The 17,990-nt window shown below is 36.6% G+C and overlaps 2 protein-coding genes across 7 annotated transcripts; both read right to left on the reverse strand.

The window, feature by feature from the left end:
* Nucleotides 1-3,479: 3,479 nt before the first annotated feature.
* On the reverse strand, nt 3,480-7,357 carry LOC114741717 (vesicle transport protein GOT1). Of its 2 annotated transcripts, none has more exons than XM_028929971.1 (7): nt 7,154-7,357; nt 6,478-6,562; nt 5,852-5,943; nt 5,676-5,756; nt 4,723-4,820; nt 4,400-4,473; nt 3,480-3,984 (listed from the first exon to the last, which is right to left on the reverse strand). In XM_028929971.1, the coding sequence occupies exons 2-7, from the start codon at nt 6,503-6,505 to the stop codon at nt 3,977-3,979; spliced, it is 381 nt and encodes a 126-aa protein (XP_028785804.1). In that variant the 5' UTR covers nt 6,506-6,562; nt 7,154-7,357; the 3' UTR covers nt 3,480-3,976. The 2 variants fall into 2 exon arrangements, with proteins under 2 accessions (XP_028785804.1, XP_028785805.1); XM_028929972.1 differs by lacking the exon at nt 7,154-7,357 and adding an exon at nt 6,986-7,122.
* A 2,263-nt stretch (nt 7,358-9,620) lies between these two features.
* Nucleotides 9,621-17,990, reverse strand: LOC114741716 (uncharacterized). Of its 5 annotated transcripts, XM_028929966.1 has the most exons (16): nt 17,790-17,990; nt 17,192-17,710; nt 16,512-16,650; nt 15,242-15,461; nt 15,053-15,153; nt 14,287-14,408; nt 14,108-14,199; nt 13,906-14,011; nt 13,317-13,471; nt 12,361-12,488; nt 11,963-12,078; nt 11,131-11,228; nt 10,785-11,053; nt 10,532-10,639; nt 10,024-10,393; nt 9,621-9,915 (listed from the first exon to the last, which is right to left on the reverse strand). In XM_028929966.1, exons 2-16 carry the CDS (start codon nt 17,471-17,473, stop codon nt 9,840-9,842), a joined length of 2,382 nt encoding a protein of 793 aa, XP_028785799.1. In that variant the 5' UTR covers nt 17,474-17,710; nt 17,790-17,990; the 3' UTR covers nt 9,621-9,839. The 5 variants fall into 5 exon arrangements, with proteins under 5 accessions (XP_028785799.1, XP_028785800.1, XP_028785803.1 ...); XM_028929967.1 differs by lacking the exon at nt 17,790-17,990 and having other exon boundaries at nt 16,512-16,656; nt 17,192-17,262; XM_028929970.1 differs by lacking the exons at nt 17,192-17,710; nt 17,790-17,990 and having other exon boundaries at nt 15,242-15,378; nt 16,512-16,593.

Genomic DNA, 17,990 nt, shown 5'->3' on the forward strand with positions numbered 1-17,990 from the left:
TTAATGTTACACAAGAAATATTATTTCAAATGTCGTGATATGGGGGTTTGAAATAAATGATGGATTTCGTAGTTTGGGAGTTGATAATTTGACTACGACGTTGTTATTACAGGTTTCATAGTACCATGCGTGATGGGGGGCAAAAGATAGTCTTCTAATCATATTCATAGAAGAAAGAGTTTTTGTTTTGTTTGTTATTAATATCAGTCATCTTATTTAATTTATTACATGAATGTATAATTTGTTTTTTTAATTCATTACTATGAAGACCATTATTTTTCGTAGATTCGTCAGTTACTAGACTTGGGCCAAGGTAAAACGTTATTAATTTTAAAAAACATAAGTAATGTTTTTTTTTTTTTTTTTTTACTTCAGTGAAGCTTGTCGGGTAAAAATTCTAGTGATAATTAAAGAAGGGGCTGTAGATATGTACTAATGTTCTTGCATTCACATAAGAGACTCTGTTATTTATGCCATAAAGTCTTGTCGGTTACCTAATATGCTAGGAAGTAAGTTGTAAAGGAGTCTCAAATATTAGGAATCACAAGTTTAGAAATTGATCGGAATGTTCATTGGGGATTGTGAGCGGTGAATTGACCGTGTGCATAGACACTTAGCCACAAAAAAAAAAAAAGTGGTGATGTAATCTAATTTGGACACTAACACTCTAAATTTGACAGTATTCCTTTCAATTAAAAGACGGTTAATCTATAAGTACTTAAATACTCCTCCGGTCCTAATTATAAGACCCAATTAACTTATTTGAGAAATTAAAGAAGTAGTTAAGTTGGTTATTTATAATAAATAAGTTTGTCATTCCTAAAATATCCTTGCTAATTAAGTATATTGGCTAAAACTATCATTATTGAAGGATTATCTTGAAAAAATGCATAAGATAAAGAAAAATGGATTGGGTCTTCTAATTAGGACCAACTAAAAGTCAAATTGGGTCTTATAATAAGGATCGGAGGAGTACTAAGGTTTCTGCAATGAGGAGAGCTGGCTGGCAATTTAGAGGTACACTTATTAATTGACAACGACTGGGCATTTTGGGGCCAATGCTTTGTTTCTGGCCGCTCCACCCAATGAGAAGTCTTTGCATATTTCTCTTCCAAGTTTTGGCATATCATATGCTCTTTCTTCTCCTCCGTTTTATCTTCAGTAGTAGTTTATAAATAAGCTATCTCTTTCTGTAAGGTACTACGTATCTTTCCCTTCACCATTTCATAAATGTGATGTCCAATTATATATTAGCTCTCTTTTACTACTGCAACAAGAAGAAGAACAATAAGAAAGCAGCTAGTATTATCATGAACCCATTCGCGTCCCATATTTTAACCATGTACCAACTTTTCCAGTGGCGTCACCAATAATTTAATATATGCAAAAAATGGGTGACAGCTATATCATTGAAGATTTGACCATTCCAGTCTCTTTTTATTTTCTTGGGTTGCCAGGCCAAATAATATGCCATAAGAAGACAAGGACTTTAAAAACCAGATTTACTTTGCAGCAGTAACTTGTTTGTTTGTCGTATTTCTAACCGATCATCTCTCAGAACAATACAGAGTAGCCCCCTGCGTCCATAATAGACCCTACAGTACTATTGTAGTTCAATGAACCAAGTTCCCTTTACTTTACGTTAATTTTGACAACTATGGGAATAAGAATGATGACTTGGATTTACTGTCAGAGTTGCTTTGTCTTTGCCATATATATATAAAAACACAGACGCGAACGAAGGTGAGAAAGAAAAGCACGTGTATGAGGTTTTGGGTCAGAGAGTCACAGTCATAGTTTAAAAGCCTCCGTGGATGAAACTTTGAAAAATCAAACTTGGCGAGGTTGAATTTGGCGACTCAATTTGGGATCCTATGCTCTCGCTTCAGCCATCTCTCAATTTAGCATTTATTTCTAACTAGTTATCTTGTCCAGCAAATGACGCATTCTCCCTTGATAAAGGTCCTCCTTTTCATTTATTGCCTTTTTGAAGTTTTGTGACTTTAACAGGAGACGTGTGTATTATTGCGCCTCTCAGAATATTAGTAATTCGTACAATAGGATTTAACTTCTCTTTCACGAACTAAAATTATTGACTTCAACCTCAATCATGAACCTCAATTTATTGCCGTACATTTTGTATTCTTTCGTATGCTTAACAAATGTTAAGCACTTGTTTGGCCCCAAAAAAAAAAACAAATGTTACACTGCACACCATTATCTGGTGAATAGTGATGATTCTTTATTATTATTATTATTATTTGAAGTTCAAAGGAGTTGGGTTCTAAAGCTCACTAAGTTCAGAAATATCTCAAAACTTAAAGAGTACCTACTGAAATACTTACAAATCATTAACTAATAAAGTTCTAATAGTAATAGTAAAACTGGAATTTGCAATTTTATGAATTATGAACAACTTCTTACTAATTAGACTAAATTTTCAATGGTAAGCAGTGATAATTCTATGAGAGGAAAATGATGGAAGAAAGGGCAGAGTGAACTTTCACACATGACAGATAGTGCTTAGTACTTACATGATCGCTCTGTCGGGGACGTATATAATAAAACTACAATAATAATAGTATTTATTTATTTTTTTTCCAAGTGACAGTGTGATGTTAAATGATTAGGTTGGGTGATCATTACAGAATTTCAAAAGTAACAAAGGGCAAAGCTACCGCTGCTGAAATGGGTCCCCCCAATCTCATCCAAAGATCGACATATATCTAAATCTAATCCATGCTTTTATGTTTGGTTTTTAGATAGAGGTGGCTCAATTACGAGACGGAGCATTAAGACTCAAAGGACACAGCGCATCGTCATCCTAACCATGAAGATGAGTCATCAGTCTTCTTTCTAGTGGGCCCTATTAATGTCTAAGTCCCTTGTTAGCTGCCCTCTGGGCCATCCCTTGTTCTAATCAATCACTCAATCTTTTTCAAATTAAACTGTTGTTCTAGATGAATCTAGAGTACGCCTCCCCGCTCCAAGGTTGAACTTGAAGCTGAAACTGGAAAGACCAGTACCAACGGACGATGATACGTGCCAGCTATAATTGCAGCCTCAAGAAGAGTCTCTTTTTTGGTGGGGGAAAAAAAATCATGTAAACTGTGTGTTCAGAATTCATCACGGTTAAGGCAAGTGATAATTCAAAAGGCACACTTCAAAATTAACTACCGGCATTCTTATGTCTTGCATCTATGATAAGATAGACAATGAAGGATATTGTTGAAGTTAAACCAAACCATTCCCATCTCCAAAGTCAAGGTTGTCCCCACAAAAAATTGTGATCCATACGATCTGAATCACGAATTTATTCCCTGTCGACTTTGGCAAATTAAGAACTTTTCTTTAACACAAGAAGTTTTCACTCCATGTAAAACTTAAAATAAGCTGATCATGGGGACTCTGATTCGTTTTCATGCGGTATGGAAAATCATGTTAAACACAGTTTTGATTCCATGCTTAGAAAATAATCATAATAATGGAACGATTATTACTTCATTTGTAGTGAAGGGGGAAAGAATTTGGGAAGCAATTCTAAATACGCCACACCCATGAAGGGGAAGCACAAGCACACATGTCACCACATAGGAAGAGAACTTGGCCCAAACAAAACCCGTGAAATTAGAATCTTTATCTGACTATTGGTAGCCGCCTCACCTAGCCCTGGTTAATGAACGGCGTTGTGAGTTTCCCATTCTTTGCAGATATGCAAAACATTATAGAAAGTTCAGTGCCTTTGTTTGAGAACACATGGAGACAAACTTTTCATGATTTTTTTTTTTTTTAAAGGGGAGCGACTATTGGACACCTGCTTCAGCGCATTCTTGAGAAAAGGTATGTGTTCTTTCCATCGTATTCACATGTCAGAGTCAGAGAACGAAAATATAACAAGCGAGGTCGCAACCCATTTTGTTGGACAGACATCAAATAGCAGAGGCATTTTGTCCCTTTCCGAGCTCCGACAAGGCGATTAGGAAGCTGCAAAGCAGTAAAAACAAATGTAAACTCTCTGCAAATCTCTTGTCGTGTTGTTTATACCGTCAAAAACAACAGAACTACAATAGGAAGAAAACCTGTTACCAACAAATTCACTATTCTAATTATCAAATCTGATCATCTGATCAAATGTATTACGTGGCAGCTTATGGGAACAATGGAAGGAACCATGAAACCAGATCAATTCAGAGTGTCGTTACGAATATGTAACTTCAAAAATTTAATGATTCAAGAAATGAATCACTGGGTGTCATAACAGATTGCTATCACCATCAGGACTAAACACAAACCTCCTTGTAAAGCTTCGAATAAAATTTTAAGGAAAAGCAGGAAAAGAAAAGAACAAACGAGTCCACTACGATATCTTGAAAGAAGAATCTGAGAAAATGGAACTTACGAGACAGGTACCGTACGATCCATCCGACAAAAGGAATATGATAGAGGAATACTTTGATAGATGACCCAAAACCACTGCAAAAAAAAAAACATAATCGATAAGCATACTTAGCCTCATTTGGGGTATCAATAGTGAGGCTACAATTGAATCTGGGCTTCTAGATCCAAGCTGAACTCACTGCAACATGTTAAAAACTTTTAAAACAATTCGGCATACAAAAGAATGCCCAGAATTATACTTTTCTTGTCTCTAAAAGTCCCAGCCTGTGTCAGGTCTAAGTGTGATAGGTATTCTAGAACTCAAGAAGGAAAGCACCAACTAACCTGAAGAGAACAAAACAACCATATATTTCAAGTATTATACCAAGTATGGGCCACCTAACAAAAATGAAGAAGAGCCCTAGAAGAAATGATACAGAACCCTGCAAAAAGGAGGGAAAAACTCTTCATCCCCATAAAGAATGCTTCCTTTGCTATACACATAGAGAAAACAAAAATACATAAGAATGGCATGCTTTCCATTCACATAGAAGATCTATAGGCCTCAAAGCTCCATAAACAAAGTAACTTAGTCATGGGAGAATAATGTTTTCATTCATAAAAACACTGGTCAGAAATTGTTTCATTAGTCTCTAGAATGTAATGCTGACTAACACGACGGAAGCATCAAAGAAACTGAGACTAGAAAACAGTATCTAGAATGCAAGTGGACAAATACGTTCAAAAGCCAATCTCTTTGTCTTAAACTATCACAGAAACAATAAGGGTACAGAATGGGAAGCAGTAAAAGGATGCCAAAAACATCCAAGCAAGCAAAAACTCGAGAAATTGCCTCAAGTAAACTCTCAATTGTTCATTACAATACAATTAGTACCAGATACCAATTCTTAGTTCTACAGTAAAGCACTTAAGTAGGTGAAAGAGTTTATGACAGAGATATGCCTCAGTATGCTAAAAGAAGACGTTGATGTCTTTCAAGTATGGGTGGCTGAAAGACACTGAGGAGGCACATTTATCTGTGCTGAATTTTACAGTTTTCATTCATCAAACCTATAAGTGGACTGAATAGGTCAAAGAAAAGTACATAACTTTATACAGACTATCCAATTTGGCAGAGCCAAAGAGGGATTCTCAATACAATGAATTGCCACCGTAATCATGCTTGCCATTTCATCTGTATAAACTATCACTAGAGAAAGAGAATGACGGTGAGAGAAGAGAGGAGGAGGAGAGAGTGGGTACGTTTTATTGATTGACAGAAACTTCACCCAATATACCTTATAGTTTGCTCTGTTGGTGAAGAGGTTCCATGTGGAACGCCAACCAAGCAAAAGTGCCACACCTGCCAACCAGAATATCTGATTCCCAAATGCCACAGTAAGGTTTACCCCCTTAAATTATGTTATTTTCCAAAGGGAAAAATCAATATTTAGGTTCTAAAGGAAAGCTTTACATTTCCCAGAGCAAGCAAACCACGGTCAAAGAAAAGAAGTATGCCAAGAAATGAGAAAAAGATGCCAAAGCCAATTAGGCCAATGCCAGCCTCTGCAATGTAAGAAATTCAAGGTCAAAAAGACATTTAATGATAGACAATTAATGATGTCCAAATATGCCAGTAATAATGCACATACTCATATACCAAAAAAAAAAAATGTAATTCATATATTCAACTAAAATTTTCATGTCCAGTTAAGAAAGTTAAGAAAAGTCTTAGAATCCATAAAATATTACGATGAATAAAGCCAAATTTTCTGAAGAGTTCAAACTCAATAAACCACAAAGCATTCATATCTATGCGCGCAAAAAGGAACTTATGCACCTGCCAGGTTAAATGCTCGAGAAAATTAATAAAAGAATAAAAATCTTTAACATTGAAGAGAACTAGATCAATCTGTTCAAATATAGAAGAACACCAACTAACATTTCAAATAGTTCACAACTTGTAAGCATCAGAGATCGATAGCAACAGCTCCGCTTAAATTAACACTCAAAGCAGTTTAATTTTCACAGAGTATATTTATCAATAGAGAACTGAATATTGAGCATGCCTCCTAGTGCTATGAAATGAACAGCTCTTACTCTTTATCTCGCTTATCTCATAGGCCATATTGAATACTAAAGCAGCACCAGATGAGGCAAGGACAAGAAGGGACCTCAAAAGAAACTGCAACGAATGGAGAAAATCATATTAGATCATTGATACACATGCTCGTAAATATGTTAAAAGAAATATACACAACAGGACGGCGCTAGTAGCACTTTCAGATCCTGTGGTAGTCATCATGAGATTGCTTCACATTACTTATCTGAGAGCAGAGGAGCTTCTTAACACTTAGCAATTAAACCCAACCCCCCCCCCAAAAAAAAAAAAAAAGAAGTCACGCCTTATTGCAGTCGGGGAACCTGACCAAATAGCATTATCGTGACCCTAATTGTCATCAAAAATTTAAAACCATGGTAACACTTAAATTACAGGCTATGTAAAGACACAAAGTTGCAACACTACAGCTGAAGACCAATGGTTTGTACGATTACAATTGCTAAGACCGGCACTATGAGAACAAAGAAAGAATGATTGTGAGACAACCTTTCATGCATTTCACCAGATAAATATTCTTGGGGATCAATTCCATTGTGATTGACTTTCAAAATAACATTACTTCACGAGATTATTAATACCCTGGACAGATTTCAATGTCACGATTTACAGCAAGAGTAAAAAGTGGGAATTTTCAAAAGATAATTGAAATTTTGCCTGTGTGTTTCTAAGTGCGAAGCAGGGTAAATGCTGCAGTTTCCAGACGCTTCATGCTGCTAACCAGAATTTCAGTTTAAACTTGAAAGCCGGGGCCGTTCATGCTCCATGTGGATTTGAGTATTAAAAAAAAAAAAAAAAGCAAGCTATTTGAGCATTCCCCTGAGCGAGTTAACGAATATAACGGAAAACAAAGAAAAAATGGTTAAGAAAAAAGAATCAGAATCCAGCCGCATCAGATTCAAAGCAGCGCGCAATCAAGATTCATAAGGCGACGAGAAGAAAGAGTTTTTCTACCTTGAAATGGCGAAGTCTGCGAAATGACTAATGACATTGAGCGCGAGAGTCGCTATGTTTTATGGACCTGGGCATCTTAATGGGCCTATTCTGATCCAAACTCTCATGGGCTTGACAGCAATCTCAAAAGGTTTAGCCCAAGAAATTTCAAAGTCAGTCTTGGGCTGTTACCAAAAAATTTCCTCTGGAGTCAGCCACTTCATACTGTTAATAATAATCCTCCGGTCCTTAATATAGGACCCAATTCTTAAGTTAATTTTGATCCTAAATATAAGATCCGTTTATCATATTTATCAATTTTCTCTAGATTACCCCCATGGATACTCCCTCAACCATAATCAAGTAGAAGAGGGAGAAGGGTGTTAAGAAAGATGATTATGGTATTTTAGGAAAAATATGTCACATTTCTCATAATTAACTAACTTACCTAACTTCCTTAATGTAATCAAATTAGTTAAATGAGTCTTATATTAAGGACCGGAGGAGTACTTACTTATGGCGATATAAATTTGTAATAATAACATGATAAATATGTGAATTTTCGTTTACCCGGCGTGTGATTCTGCAACTGGACCATATATTTGCCATGCTTTGATTAAAATTAATATATTTATTCTGACACCAACAACGCCTATCACTCAGTCTATTGCGTATTTGGGTGTTGAATAACAGAAGCGAATAATTTAACTTGAATCATTCGAGGGAGTCTGCTTAAACAAACTAAGCTAACCTCGTCTGACATTCAAAGATTTTGCCCTGGCAAGGCCACATCTCAATACATCAAAGGGTCAGACTCTCGCCTTTGAATATCAGGACTAAGAAATTTAGAGACTTATCACTAAACACTCCTTAATAGATTATAGTCAAATTCTGTTTTCTGATACACAGGATTCTCTTAGAGAGGCAAACGCAGAGCATACTCAAAATCTTTGATAACAGGAAAAGAATATTACATAAGTTAGGCTTTCAGAAGAGAAAAAAGCTTTAGAGAGTATTTATAGATTGATATTATACAAGAGAGTTCATACAGCTCCTTCTATTTTATCACTTGGCAAAGACTGTTTATATAGACTCTAAGATTACAATATAACAAATAAACTAAAATAATTACACAAACATAAAAGTAAAGATTCCAGACAGACACATGACATAAAGGCAAATATGTCCTTAATTATTAAACTGGGCAAGCACTCATAAACTCAAAACAAATTTAAGGTAGACACGTGACACAGATATATGAGTCACTCTTAAAGTAAATTCCTGATAAGTCATCCTTATTTTTAGTCCTTGAAGATAGGTTTATGACTTGGAGACAAATTCATGTAATCTTCTGGATCAGAATTATCTAGATCAAAGTCATAGATTCCTGATGTATAGTGGAGATGAGAAGATGACAGTGATTTTGGTTAAGGAAGTTAGAATCTTTCAAGCCGAATGAGTTGGATCTGAGAATCATTCATCACAAATTATTAATTTTATAGAGCCCCGGTATCCATAACCAGGAATGGTTAGTGTATGTGCGCGCTCAGGCTCACGCAGTCATTTCCAATCAATAGAACATTTAAAATGCGTAGGGTGTGGAGAATTACACTCTTTATAAGCTGTCATTCTTTTCAAACTTAATAAAAAAATGCATTTTATTTTTCTAATAATTTTTCTATTCATTTTACTGAACTCTTAAGAAATTTTTTTAATTCCTTCAATTTTTGTACATATTATTATAAGTCTAAATATTTGGGAAAAATAAGTACATTACTTGAAAAACCTTAATTATATGGGGGGAAAAAGCAGTGGACTTGTATGGGGAAAAGAAAGCATTTGAATCTTCCTATTTCCATTCCTGATCCTAAAATAAAGCATCGCTGCCCCAGCTAATGGAGGGAACTAGCATGCTTATTTTGATGTATTTTTTTCAAGTAAAAGTTTGTGTAAAAATTATATATAAGAACATTTATACTGATGATTCGGAAGGCAAGTGTTGTTACTTAACAGTTTTCTTTAAGCACAGCATCCTTATGTCGGAGACCCTACGTAACATGGCTAAGAATTGAGTACATGAATGCTTTTTGTCAAAATTATATATTCATTGTGATCCCATGCAATATATAAAACGTGAGAAATGCCGGCAAAACAAAACAGTGTGTGAGAAATGAACCAGACTTTTCTTGACTTATAAATAATAAAAATCTTTTAAATTTTTATTTCCTTAAGGATAGTGATTGTACATAAACGGGTCATACAAAGAACCTTGTTATATTGAATCGGACCATTTAGGACCTGTGAATTTAAATTACAAGGATATAGTACAATATATCATGAAAAAATTAGGCCTACCTTTCATAGCAGGTAATATATTCTTAAGAGTGACAACTACATATGCTCTCATTATTTACTCACGCAAAGAGGTTCCATCGCTTGACTGGGCATTTCGAGCCTCCAGTAGTTTTTGCAAGGCCATATGACATCTAAAAATCGAAAATATGACCAAAACAAATGTCATCAAACTAGTTAGGTTAGGACGCAACAATCATATATGGCAACGAGAAAAAGACTTGGTTTGTGGCTCGTCATACCTCCAAGGGAGATGGTCAAGGAACATGGATGGTGAAACAACAATATCTTTGAATTTTTCTCTATCTGCTATATAAGCTTTGTAATGATTTTCCTTCCCCCGCAGTCTAAAAGGTGTCCAAAGTGCATTATGGGAGTTTTTAGGTTCTGGCACGATATGAATTACAAGTCCTGGAAGATAAATGTCGGGGTGGTTGCTGGCTGCCTCATTTTCTGTAGTTTGGACCACATCTATCAAATGAGACACAAGATCACTGTTTGAATTCACATCTGCAGCAAAAGGATTCGTGAATTCGCCATCATGAATTTCATCACCTTGGTCTTTTGTTCTATCGCCAACCCAGAGAGAATGCTCTTCATGCTCACTGTTGCCTGTAGTTAAAAAGAAAGCACTTAGAGACAGAATCTCTAATTATGCAGGACTGGTGCATGGTTTCCCTGATTCATGATGGCAAATAACAATATATGATATTTCCATGGAAGCTATCAGCACTGTAAATGATTTACAACCTTCACTGGCAAAATAATTTGTGAATTCACTGTTGTCACTTCTTACACGACCGCATCTGGTAGCTTCAGACCAGAGCGGAAATTCTTGAATGTCTTCTTCCGTGTTACCTGCACCATTAATTAATACTGTTAGTAAGCACCTTTGACCAACAAGCCTGATGAAAATATCGTCCCCAGTTTTCATCATTGATCATAAAATCAGCAACATACTCTCTTCTACATGCCAACAATAGATCAAGACACTATGAACAACCTATAGTACTAATCTCAGTCTGGCTTCTGCATAGTCGATGGTTTAAATCTTCGATAGGGATGGCCCCCGAATAATAATCAGATTGATCCTGAGCTGAAGTAATCTCACTACTTTCACATTTGCTCTTGTATAGAAACTGACGGGCAAGTTGGAAAATCGTGTCAGCATCAGCTCTAGGATATTCTGACAGAGAAGTGATTGCAGCTGCCCTTAACCGCAGAACCGATCCAATTGAAAGGCATGATGAAAATTCATTGCCAAATATAATACTGCATAAAGAATAAATGATTTAAATGAAATAAACAAAACACAATAAAACTAGTGCATAAATTCCCACTGCAATCACCTTGTCACAAATCCCGAACATGCATTTGCCACAGCCAAATCCACACATGGGAGTGGCCCATATGCATAGACACGCAGATTAGGATAGAGGTGATATAGCTGTGCAGAAGGTAACAAAAAAATGAACATAAAAAACTAAATGATGCAGAGAAAATGCAGCACTCAAGCCAAATAAGAAAGGAAAATGATAAGGAAATGCTCTCCATCAAACAGAATTATTATTCTAGAGTACTAAAAACATACAAATGAAAAATAATCCTTATAGCATTATAAGGTCGAGAGAAACAAGCCTTTTCCCCCCCCGATACTAATAAAGGGAACTATGCATCCAATGAAAGAAAAGGAGCTCGTAAAAATATATACCCCCCATTAGAAGGAACTCAAACGAGGTTTAAATTCTTGTATTTGATTTTCTAAAATTTGGACAAATCATTCTTATACATCAGTTAGAACAGAAGTAATTGTTAATTTCCTTTCACATACTCAGCAATCATTTTCATAAATCTGTTAGTTGTCTGATAGTTTTTGCTGAAGGATTTCAAATGCAAAGCTGTGCTAATAAAATAATAAGATTGGGATCCAGATAAATGCGCTATGTTCCCTCCTCACAAAAAGATTGGACACAAATGGCTAGCATATTCGCATCTATGATCCGCATAGGTGTAAGGAACCAAGGACATGCAATATTTTGTTCACAATACCCTGTATTCATGGTAAACTCAATGGTTTTGGCCAAAAAACCCAAAAAAAAAAAAAAAGTTGTAAACTCAATGCAATGAAAATGGAATGTCATTATGTCAACCAAAAATATCATTTTAAGTAAAATGTCGTACTCGTATTCCAAGCAATGCAGCAATAGCACCTCCAAGAGAATGCCCAACTACCCGAACCTCATACCCAAAGCATTCACAGCCAACTCCCAATAAGGTAGAAAGAAGACCACTGGATTCTGCATGCCCATTCCCGTTAACACGAGTTGGCCAACATGAGGATTAAGTAAGAATGTCAAGTGCACCTTAATAGTTAAAAAAAAAAAGACATGTTTGAACTAGGAATGATAATATAAAGCACCGTATTGTAGTTAATTAAATAATCATTATATGATGACTTATTTTTCTCGCACAATGACCACATGAAAGGAGTAGAAAGAGGCAAGGGGGTAAAAGGGCTCAATGTCCTAACTTTCAGGATGAAATACCCAAGAGTTCAAAGAACCAGAAGGGCTTCTCACCATGTTCCCCAGGATTTCCTTCAATCTGCATAAAAATCTCCCGGGCAGCCTCAACGATACCTGAGTGCCCATAATGGGGGAATGAGGAGGTCACACTTTTCCTTACATCAGAATGACTGTGGTGGCAGCTGTCAATAGGTACATAAAGCATTGGAGTGAGTAATCAATTAAGGACCCGAACAAGCAAAAGATCAAACATTTTAAGAGTAAAAAACTAGAACAGTAAGAAAAAAGAAAGCTCAATGTAGGAGATAATACTAAAAGTAGAGCTTCTCATGATGCTTCCTGGAAATGTCAAATCCTCATATGGTTCGCCATTTGCCATTGTGTGGCTTAGAAATGTACTTAATGGTTTCATATAAGATTCCTTGGCATGTAGCCATCTTCAGCGTAATTCTTAAATCATGTATCTGACCTGACTACCTAACTTGTAGTGTTATTCTAAAACCATATATTTGATCTGACTACCTAACTTCAATACCAGAGAACTGGCTGAAAGATTCGAAGATATTCCTTCATTAATGTGTCAAATTCTAGTGCTGCACATTTTCACTTACTCTGATCCTAGAGTGGTTAGCTTTCAAAATTAAATCTACATACGTCATAGCTTTTTAAAGCTAAATACTGCAAACTGTAGTTTTTAGAGCAACATAGAGCTGCAACAAATTTCTTGCCAACTCAATATTGGGTCACTTTGAATGAACTGAATAACTAATGGCTCAGAAGTTGGAACTCAACTCAGGTCAAATTAACAAAGGAAATCATTCAAGTATGAGATGGCTAGGGATGTTGTTGAATAGTCAAGAATAATAGATTGGGTTGATGAGGGAGATACTTAAGGGGAGAAAAGAACAAGGGGATTCCATCCATGGTAGGAACAAAGATGTCCTCTTGCACCTTTAGCATTTGCAAAGTTACAAATGCAGATAGTTAAAGAAAGGAAGAAAGGAAAATACTTTATTAGACCAGCCAAATCCTCTGCAGAGAGGGTGCATTCCTTGCATAACCCATCAGTTATTAGGTCCTCAGGGGTCTCAGTTCCACGAATAGTGATCACCACACATCTTAGACTATGCAGAACCACAACGAAGTATGCAGCTTCACACTTGACCTATCATGAAGAATAGACAAACAAATTAATCATGAATGTAAGTTAAGCCATTCCATAATCACAGCATTGTACCCAGAGGAACGAAGATGTGTGCATCTCAAGTTGGGCAGGTCTGATTTCCCACATTTAGAACTAAACCTAAAATTGGGGTTCCAAAACCAAAACAAGTGAAATGCTTAACCAACAATAACGAGAGTGCAGGAAGTTGATTCGGTTCATTTCACCAATGAGAAAAATTCGTGAACAGAATATATTTTAGTACGGCTCTATGACTTAATAGACCATTGAGTTGAGAAACTGAACGCTAAATTATACATATGGTGCCTACTTTACTGCATTTACATTTAAGCACCTATGCTTTAACAAGAACCCATTGGCCCTGAGTATTGTGAAAGTGGATTAGAGCAGATTAGCGATTAACTGAATAATCTCACCTGGTTGATACGTCCATGTCTGAGCACTTCAGGGGGTAAATTGACATACTTCAGAAAGGCTGCTGCATGACCTCGCCACCAGTTATCACCAGCTAATACAGGTCGTCTAAAGGAAGTGGTCTCAAAATGATGCAGGAGGATAAATAGGGTATCCAACAAGATAACACCAGCCCCAGTTCAATAATAAAAAAATAAAAAACACCTGCTGCGTCTCCACGGGCACAAAACTCCTTGTCTGTGGAGCCATACACAAGGAAATATGAAAGGATTTCGCCCAACATCAAGTAATGGACCCTGCTTAATAGCATCAGATAAATGCCCAATTTAAGTTAACCAGCAATAAATGCATTCAATTTGCAAGAAGTATTTTGATCTCCCTACCGTGTAGGCAGCTTCAGCGAATTTATGGAGAGCCGCAGCCTCCCAGATATGCATTTCTGGTGCTTCTATGCATTCATCAAAGGATTCTGAAGATTTTCTACCCCTTTGAAGTAAAACCAAACCTGAAGAACAAAAACATCCATGTCATACAACACAATGGTAGCACGATGCTGAAGTTGAAATTGGTAAAATGGAAACACAAAATGTTATTTGGATTACACGTCCCTCAACACCTGAATCTCTCAGTTTGATCAATTCTAGCAGGGCCATGTATTTTGTAAGCATAGTATTGACTACTGGATACAGTGGCAGACAATGGATGCTGAGAATCTGAGATAAATGGAAAGGATGTAATTTCAGGAGTTCATTTAAAGGTGACAAGAAATCAGTCGCTACTGAGGCATGACTGTGACATATATTCCCCAAAAATGAAAAACAACCTTAAAGTAAAATCTTTCATATAGTGAGCTATAACCGGAAGGATTAAGGCTAATGCTATGGTAAAAAGGCCTAAGAAAATGCATTGCTTCAATCATTTCAATGTGATAAATTTTAAAGCCTTTTAAGCTCCATGGCAAAGAGGAAACTGTATCATCCTTTGGTGTCTTTAGCTGATGAGGGAGTCTCATATGTGGAAGGGGAAAGATGTATCCCTGGATTTCATATGCTATTGAATACGTTTTTTAGGTGTCTCTTTAGTGTTCAGTACACTGATTCTTTCAGAAAATTTTTTCAGTAGCGACATAAATGCAGAGAAATCAACCACCTGCCAGGAGTTCCAAATGCCCCGTGCCAGATGCACGATATGCAACAAGATCACCCAGTAACTGAGCAACTGAATAGACTTCATCTTCTTCCATCGTACTCCTGGAGAATTGGGCAGAAAACTAGAGATCAGAGTTTAGATATAAATCAAAAAGATTTATTAGGAAAATCAAACAGCAGAGGAACATGCATGTATCTGAACCGGCCTAGACAGCACAAAGTCTCCCGTAGGCCATGATCAAACACCTCCCTATAGTGGTGCTTCCAAGCCTTATCATGGGTTTCATAAAAAGATCTCCATTTAAGAACATCAGACCCAATAAAGCACTGCACTAGGGCAACAAAACATATCATAACCATGAATAAAGCCAGTAACTTCTGCTTCCACCAGCTTGATTTTGAGTCCAATTCTGCATTACAACAATGGCAGAACACAACTGTAAGATTCTCTCAGATATATGCTGCTAATAACCGTTAAGTACACCAACAGACTCTGAAGTAGAACATGAAAATGTAGCCATAATAGTAAAATAGTACTTTTTCTAGTTGACTGGCCTTTTCTCTTTAGGAGCACAGGTGATAAGTAATAGAATATAAATGAATGTTTTCAATTAAGAACATGAGCTGGTTTGCTAACATCATCAGCTCCTATAAGGTCGAGTAGATACTTATTTCTCTATTAGAAAGGGCCTAGAATTAATTTTGGCACATTCTACTAATAATCCAAACATTGCATAAACTAGTAAATTTTAATAATAGGGCGTTATCTGAAGTATTATCAAACCTCAAAACCGGCTTTAAATTTGGCCTTTGTGTAGAGATAAACAAAGTAGTGTTGCGGTCAAGTCACCCAATTCCTTTCTCAATTCACTAATGTTCCCTTCCCTTCACAGTATGTTTTAGGAATTTTTCCCTTTTGAAAATATTTGAGTCCCTGGACAGTGATGAACATATCATGAAATTTCATTTGCTCTTTCTTTAACCATTTAGCATCCTGACATTTCTTCACTTATAGTAGTCTAAAACTAAAGCCAGATGGACTTTGTGAAGGAAAGTTGCCCATATCTCCACCAATATTTAGTTATCAGTTATCATGGTCACTGAAATATCTTAATAACAATCAGAACCGCAGGAATTTATTCATTTTGATCACTGCCCTAGTGATAGTCATGTTGGGTAGTGGTTAGGCATCTCAGATTGCCCATGTGACAATTTCTATAATCATTTTGGTCCAACAGCAAGCAGATGAATGTAGTTTCTGGTTTTCTAGGCCGTCATAAGATGAAAGAGGTAAACTTTCTTAATGAAAGCATATATTATGCGCAAAGATGAATGAATTGATGCAAATATATATGCACGCATATGCTATCCAAATAACAGATGTTTGATGATCATGCAGAATCAAAGTATTAGTTGAAAGCATAAATCAAGACAAAGAAGCATAGGGGAACTCACCTTACCTAAAACACAACCACTTGATGTCCTATCTTTTGAGAAATACTCAGTTGTCTTTAATATAAGGTATGTTGCACACACAACTTGCAGCACTAAAACAACCATCGATAATCGACTCCACCATAGCCATTTCTTATACCTTATCTATTTCTTGCAAATTATAGAATACATCATGTTAATTCACATAATTATACAGATCAAACGGTTTAGGAATCACAATAATCAAGTTTCACGTATCATTTAAAAATAAAGTGATTGAAATGAAAGATGCTAGACATAACCCAACCATGAAAAATGAGAGCTACATGATATAAGAAAAGAACTGCCAAATGCATAGTATGTAGTTGCAATTAAAATGCAGCTACAGAAAATATCCATAGAGCCTAAAGACAACATCTGCCTCTTGTACCACTTTAGATTAGAACCTACGGCACCGAAGATAAGCTAACAGATTTTCCACCAGTTATGCGGATATTTTGTTGAATATATACTTCCTTTGTGACAACAAATTGAATTCTGAAGGGACGTTAAAATCAATCAAAATTTCAATGATTGTCGTCCACTCCCATAGGTTCATTGAGCTACACGAACAGGATTAAAACAGGACACACATGGTATATAAAATTCTACTTCCTGATCTAACATCCACAAAGACTGAAATGAGATGAGCAAGTTGCTTGATTACCCGTCTCTCCAGGCGAATTACTGGATCAGCAACAACGGTGCCGTCGGATGGACACTGAAGGATGCACTTGGCAGTAGTTTCTTGAGCAATTCCAGTTTGGATCATGACCCCAATTCTCACAACCGCGGCAACAGATACAAGGACGAATGGGACCACATATTGGCGGTCGCAGAGCGGGTAAGCCTCAATAACGAGAAGCCCGCCGAGAATAATGACCAACAAGTTGGAAACACCCGTGAAAATGGCGGTGCGTCTAAATTTCGTCAGCCCCGAGACCCACATTGTCACTGCGATTAAGCAGTACAACGGGGCGATTAGGATTGAGCGGAGGAAGGAGCGGGTTTGGTTTAGCGATTATATGCTTTGCTTGGGGGACATGCAAGCCACAAAATATGGCCGGTTTGGCTGGAGAGTTCTGTGCGTTGTTGAATTGCAGATTCCACCATCATCATTGGTCTCCCTAAATGGTTCCGCTTAGCGATTAATTCGACGCTCTTGTTGCGAACGGAAATAGTCGAACTGCAGTGGGGAGATAAAATTATTGAAATATATCAGATTAAACACTCAATCTAACTAAATTAAAATTCTAGTCGCATACCATCTTATCTTGTTCACTACGAAATTTACTTTGGAACCATCAAAATCACAAATGCACGTTCATTTCCACTCTCTTCTGTTTGATGCCATTTGTTAGATGGATTGCATTTTGCCTCGGTGCAATTTGAATCCACGAATTCTGTATAGCTGAGACTCTTCCTAAACCGAGGGAAATCGATGCCCAAAAAACGAGGGAAACGGA

Source organism: Neltuma alba, unplaced genomic scaffold (genome assembly GCF_004799145.2).
Source record: "Neltuma alba isolate B1F8T4 unplaced genomic scaffold, ASM479914v2 tig00003496_pilon, whole genome shotgun sequence".
Lineage (NCBI taxonomy): Eukaryota > Viridiplantae > Streptophyta > Magnoliopsida > Fabales > Fabaceae > Neltuma > Neltuma alba.